The sequence below is a fragment of the Carassius auratus genome, chromosome 29 (genome assembly GCF_003368295.1).
Source record: "Carassius auratus strain Wakin chromosome 29, ASM336829v1, whole genome shotgun sequence".
Taxonomy (NCBI): Eukaryota; Metazoa; Chordata; class Actinopteri; order Cypriniformes; family Cyprinidae; genus Carassius; species Carassius auratus.
The window spans coordinates 15681703-15688203 of record NC_039271.1 but is presented as its reverse complement, the minus strand read 5'-3'; the positions used below and the strand labels follow the sequence as shown (position 1 = coordinate 15688203).

Sequence of the window (6501 nt, the reverse complement as noted above, 5' to 3'; positions counted from 1 at the left end):
CCCTTTACCAAATGTTAAGTGATAAAACACTGTTCTGCTGACAAATTTAAGCGTTGATGGCTTTTATTTCTTTATTTTATGATACAACAATTAGACTTGAGAATAAGTCCATATACATAACAGGAACTTTCAGTTTCCTCCCCTACAGAAAATGTGCGGGGTTTGTGATCCGGTGCACATCTGCAAATGCAAAGCAGAGAAGAAAAATATCAGTCATGCATGCTGTTGTCAACTGCACTGAGGAAATTAGCAATTTCTCCTGTATGTAAAGGAGTTAAACACAGATGTACATTTGTTTGTTGGGGGTGAATCTACTCTTCATCAATAGGTGGGATTCCCAGCTCCTCATCTGTCCATGCTGAAGTGTCCGGCCATGGGAAATGACCCTAAAGAGACATTTTAGTTAAGTGCCTGGTAGTCTTTATTATGAGGTGACATTTTATCCCATTGCTCATCTATTTTGATGTGGTTTCCACTCACCAGTATGGCATCCGGGTCGTGCCAGGTGTGCCACAGGATCCAGAACCACATGGCGCCGCTGAGCAGCTCTGCCTGAAACTTCTGGTTCCTGGTGAGCTGAGGAGGCTGTCTGTACTGGGGTTCGATATGAGCGCCGCCTCCCGCCCTAAAACACGGCCAACAGAAAGCTTACCAGTAAGTGTTAAATGTAATGGTTAGCAGTGCTAATGCAAACACATGATAAGACAACCCATGATATATGCTGATACTGATAAGCTGAACAAATCTATATTGATAAGTAAAAAAAAAAGTGCATAAAATAGCCAATAAATCCAATTATATTAAATGTTTTCTGTAATGTGCTACATTCATTTTTAAAAAGATATATATTTTTTTACATTTTCTAAACCTCAAAAATGTTTTCGCATTGGACAAGTATAAAAAGAAATAAGACATTGTCTTTTAAATAATAGTGAATGCATTATATTAGGACCTATCTTTCATAATGTATAATTAGCTTCATATGTATCATCGTTTTTTACCTTGGCACGAGCATGTGTTTTGACAAGTACCATGGTAATACCAACAGCCATATTTTAAGACCTTATACTTTGGAGTATCATGCAAATACCATTGTATGTGAAAATAAAAAAATTCAGTGCCATTGTATTCCAGTTTGATACCATCATTGTACCAGAATACTCACTTCTAATTAAGGCTAAGCTCTATCTACTCTAGTTATATCCAGCTATTCAGTTCCTAACTAATAAAGCTGGTATGTTTAAACTGAATAAGCGTTTCTTAAATCAGTTATCATTTAGACTTTCCAAGAACCAAACTACAGACTTTACTGTATTCAAGCAGCACGTTTAGCCTGTTAGCTTCCTGCTCATAAACACTCACTTTCTGACGGTCATCTGCTGAGGTCCTCGTCTGAAGAGCTGCAGGCCGGTTTGGAGGACACCCGCCGTCCTCCTGAGAGAAGACATGCTTATATTTGTGCCACCACTGTTTATAAAATGGTTTTGGATCGGATAAGCTGCGGTGAACAGACAGCTAAATGTCACCTTAGCAGCGGGCCATCAGCTGTTTCTTTGACCTGATAATAACGAGCGCTGTGATTGGTCACTTAATAGAAGACGTTGTAATGCTACTCATTGTCTGCTCGATAGAGGGCGCCAAACACCAACTGAGAAAGGTCGTTGACTATGGAGAAGGCTTTGTTTCCACACAAAAATAAAATAAACAAGAATAATAAAACATAGTAAAAAAATTGAGACTAACAGTGATCCCCACATGCTTCAAGCAAACCACCATCATCCCATCAGGCTTAGTCTTCTACCATCTTAACCCTGTAAAAAAAAATAATAATATATATATATATATATATATATATATATATATGGAATAGTTTATTGAACCTCTTTATTAGATTATTCTTTACAAATTATTTTGAATCATATTTGACACGTTAGGCTTTTGAGGCCCATAGAGTATGATATAAGTGAATGTGGTACTCATATAACAATATAGAGTTTGGTGTAGATGCTATGTGAACAAAACATAAGATGAAATTCTGATATCTTGTAATATAATTTGCATTTCTAGGAGTAAAGCAGACTACTTATAAAATGCATGTAAATATCACTCTTTAATAGGTTAGTAACACTTAAATTTAAATTGGCGCGTGTAGAACAGGTTTTCCAGGTAATTTTTCATCGTACTAGTAACCTAAAGGCCTTAGAAATGAATGTATAAAATATGACACCATGGGTTTTATAGTTGATATCCGTTTATTTCAGCCACTTGATAACAAACCACTGCACTTAACTAACCATTTTAATAATGATATTTCATTTTAAAGCTGTAACATCTCACAATTTTGTCAATGTACTATGCACTTGGAGGAAGAAGACAATTTCGTAGATCATGTAATGGACAAAAATAGGATACTAACGCGTTAAAATATTATTATTAACGAACCTGCGTGGAATATTGAGTTTAAGGGACTTTATTAATGGAACCGGAGTAAAAAAACAACAACAACTGTAACTCACTAAGCAGTGCGCTCTACAGAAAAAAAAAAGAAGAAGAGAAAAAAAGCTCCGGCCAATATGCCATTTCCTAATTCTCATCCCCAGAGCAGCGCAGAGGAGGCGTGGGATCGACAACATGGCGGCTGTGGGAACACAATCAATGGAGAAGGCGAGCGGGTCATGCAGCTCAAAGCCACGGCGTTACCTAACATCCATTTTAACGAGCGCGCGGAACAGATTAGTTATGAGAGCACTATGGCACGACAACAACGACGACGTGAGACCTCATTCAGCCAGGACGTTTTCTGCACACGATTCGTTTCCTGATCAGGCAGCAGAGACACAGGAAATGCGCGCGTCCTCAGCCGAGCGCTTTTGTTGCAGCTCTGTTATTGTGACGTAATAAACAATGTTCTGACTTCTCTCGTAAATTGCAGCTTGACCTTTAAGAATTCCCAAAACACACAAGATATGGAATTTCAAATGCACTGCCAACCAACGTTGATTTTCAAATCATAGACGAACTGTCTTTAGATCTTTTCAACGATTAATCCCTAGCAGTTCTAGATTAAAGATGGTTTATGTACTGGTTTCAGGACTCTTAGTTGCATGGTAGATTTATTAACACGCATATGCAACGGAGTTGACTTAAATATAATTTACTTGATGACTGCAAGAAACTACTTAATCACTATAAACTCGTAATTTGTCACATCATGTTGTTAAAGGGGCACGTAATTACGTCATGACGCAAAAGAAAGAAAAGAATCGTTATATTCGGTTCTTTGAAACGAACCACCCAGCGTCCAAAAACACTACTTCCAGATATCCCCGCTGTGTTTGAGGCGATTAAAGCACATTAAGGTTTTTAGTCATTAGCGTTTTAATACACACGACTGGTGACGTACTCTCAAGGAGCTGAATCCGGTTTTCGGCAGCAATGTTTTCTGGCGCGATTTGTGCAGTGCCGCGAGGAGTAATGACGCCTTGAATTAATTTTGTATATCAACCAGCTCCGCTTAAGGGCTCTTCTTAAACGCTAATTCGTGTAATTCAGTTCGTTAATGAGATTAGGAGTTAATGGCGCCCTACTGTCGTCCCCAAATGCAGTCGTATCTCCGGGTGCGCCGCTCTCCCCTCGCAGCTCAGAGCCCGCCCACAATACGGATGATGTCATCTTTAGCCAATCGGCGCCGAGGAAACAGAACCATACGCGTATTATTGGTCAAGGGCAGTGTCGTTCATTCTATTCAAGAAGGCCAGGGAGGGGGACGAGCGGAGAAAATCGCCATTTTGAAAGCATAAACAAGTTTGCACGGTATCGACACTTAAATAATACCCTAGGCTCCAGGAACGGTTGTGATGTAGCCCGTCTTAATATCCATCTATAGTCTCATCGTCCCGAGAATTAAAACCTGAAGATGGTTTGACTGGCGTATGCAATCCTGTGCGATACAACAGCTCGGTTTTACTCTTTAGTGTCGTTTTCCTTTCAACTGTACAAATTCGATGGTCGGCGCGTCACATCGCAGTTTTCTGCTTTGTCTTGCCGTGTCTCTTCATTCTGCGTTGCAGCATAGCTCTTCAACTGCTAGTGGTTGGTTTTATAGGACAGACTGCGCATGCGCAGGAGGATGCGGTTTCGATCCAGTCGGGCTCAGTGTTGTGGAGGAAGGGTATATGTGTGGGGTGAGGTGCTCGAATGAATCCCTCTGGTTGAAGAGCAACATTTGGAGATCCTTCCACAATATGATATTAGTTTACCAGGAAATGATTAAGGACAACAATGCACTTTTCATTTTTTATTATGAATATTGTGCATTATATCTCAACATGAACTTGAAATGAAAAAAACAGCCAATGGAAAATTGCCTTTTCATTACACTCTGCAGATGTTTCTGTTTATATTTGTGGTCATCTCACTCCAGTTACCTTGAGGGGGAAAAAAAACGCAATTGTGTAAAGGGTTACGTAACAGATTTGCAGCCATTTATTGTTTTGGGCCTCAAAAGTAGGTGTTCGTATTCAACCGTAGTAGGCTATGCGTGGGCTGCCGTCTGCTTAATTTTCACTCAGTTTTTGTGTTTAGCTATTATTGTTTCATATATGTTTTGACATTCAGATAGTTATTATGGGGGAAGGGATTCCATAAAGAAAGGAAATGCGTGTAGGGCTGACGATTAGACTTCCACTTCAGGAACCTATAAAAAGACAGTTTTACAACATAAACATGCAGATACAAAAGTTAGACTCTTATCTTATCATTGCAAGACATCCGGATATCGAAGCAAAACACAAGGTCTTGGCATGATTGAAACCTTTTACCAAACTTTTATTTGTAATGGTAGACAAGCTACTTTGCAAAAAAAAAAACAACACCACCACTTTGGTTTAGGGATTTAAACCAAATTTGGGATGTATTGTTTGTGATATGACATGTATGTCACCTCAAATCATGTGGCTTACTGTGTTACTACTTCTACTACAACTGCATTTTTGGCTGGCGGTTGAGCAAACAAACCCATAGATTTATAATGAAGGAGGAAACCGAGCCATATTTAGAAACCAGAATATCCAGTGAACTCTTCTACGTGTTTATACCATAAGACCGTTTAAAAACAGGTTTATATACTATGCACCCTAGCATTCAAAGTTATTTTGTCATCCAACATCAGAGTCCGCTAAGTGTGGAAAACTGTTACAATTGAGTGCATGAAGTATCCAGCACTTAGGGTGCTTACCTAACCTTGCATCCGAAATCACCCCCATTCACTATTCCCTATATTACTCCATTGAATATAGGCCACAGAAAGGCAGCTGTGGCCTAATGGATAGAGACTTGGACTAGTTACCTGAAGGTTGCAGGTTCGAGTCTCTGTGCTGTCAGGTGTTGTAGATGGGGGGAACAGCGCTCTCTTCCACCTTTAATACCCCTTGGCTGAAGTGCCCTTGAGCAAGGCACTGAACCCCCAGTTGCTCCCTGGGTACTGCATCTATAGCTGCCCACTGCTCCGGGTGTGTGTTCACTTCTCACTGCTGTGTGTGTGCACTTGGATGGGTTAAATGCAGTGCACCAATTTAGAGTATGGGTTACCATACTTGGCAAATGTCACGACTTTCACTTTTTTAGTTTTTCTTTCGGAATGCGTGAATACATACAAGTGAGTGAATTCGGACACTGTGAAGGTGCGTCCCAAATTGTGTACTTGTGCACTATTCTATGACGTTATCTTGTATGATTAGTATGATCACACTGAAAATTCCAAAAAGAAAAAGCACATTAAAACCCTGGATGATGCACTTAACCGGAAAAAAACAAAGAATGGAATGTTAATCAGACTAAGATTATGAACCACAAAACAATTGTACTGTATATAATCTATACATTACACGGTTGAGTACATACTGCATTTGGAATGCAGCTAGAGTGCAGTGGAAGTGCTGTGAATGGCACCATCTTCTGGCAAGACGAGGTGCATTGTGGGATTGAATGAGTGCACTCGATAATGTCCACTATGTTTTTGGAAACCATTACAAAATGCACTATATAAGGGTATAGAGTTTTTTCGACACTCTTTTTTTCCAGTGTAAGTGCATCAACTTCAAACTCATTCCTCACATTGTTTATACTGCAAAACGACAAGTCCTCGAAATTCAGTTTGGAAGTCCTCGTGTTGAAGGGTCTCTTATAATAAGTTACTCACTATAATCGTAATTGCAGTTATTTTTCCCCTTCTTTAGGCATTCATCTCGCTAGGCCGAGCATTCAGGATTATTTCTCCACAGCGGGCTGCAGAAGAGTCCTATGTTTGGACTGTATGATGAGAAGAATGCGCGCTCCCGCTCGCCGCGGATGAACTCTCCTCTCTCTCCCCCCTGCGCGCGCCCCTGTGGTTCTGCGCCGGGAAACCCCGCGGAATGTAGAGGCGGAGCGCGCAGTGACAGAGAGCCGGGCGGGGGCGCGCGGGGGGAGGCGGAGTCACGGCACTTCTTGCCAGGGCCGCCA

At 40.6% G+C, this 6501-nt stretch overlaps 1 protein-coding gene and 1 long non-coding RNA gene across 2 annotated transcripts; both read right to left on the bottom strand.

Moving 5' to 3' along the window:
- Window positions 1-45: 45 nt before the first annotated feature.
- Window positions 46-1713, bottom strand: ndufb2 (NADH:ubiquinone oxidoreductase subunit B2). Its single transcript, XM_026209859.1, has 4 exons — window positions 1363-1713; window positions 481-625; window positions 291-386; window positions 46-180 (listed from the first exon to the last, which is right to left on the bottom strand). Exons 1-3 carry the CDS (start codon window positions 1446-1448, stop codon window positions 312-314), a joined length of 306 nt encoding a protein of 101 aa, XP_026065644.1. The 5' UTR covers window positions 1449-1713; the 3' UTR covers window positions 46-180; window positions 291-311.
- A 520-nt stretch (window positions 1714-2233) lies between these two features.
- Window positions 2234-6193, bottom strand: LOC113048213 (uncharacterized). Its single transcript, XR_003276417.1, has 2 exons — window positions 5348-6193; window positions 2234-4427 (listed from the first exon to the last, which is right to left on the bottom strand). It is a non-coding gene; the product is annotated as an uncharacterized LOC113048213 (long non-coding RNA).
- Window positions 6194-6501: the final 308 nt, after the last annotated feature.

What these genes read in the sequence shown, in the direction of transcription:
- ndufb2 (XM_026209859.1), bottom strand. Translation starts at nt 1,448, where the DNA reads ATGTCTTCTCTCAGGAGGACGGCGGGTGTCCTCCAAACCGGCCTGCAG. An exon ending in CAGCAGATGACCGTCAGAAA is followed by an intron (nt 626 to 1,362) that starts GTGAGTGTTTAT and finishes GCCGTGTTTTAG; the next exon opens with GGCGGGAGGCGGCGCTCATA. An exon ending in ACGACCCGGATGCCATACTG is followed by an intron (nt 387 to 480) that starts GTGAGTGGAAAC and finishes ATGTCTCTTTAG; the next exon opens with GGTCATTTCCCATGGCCGGA.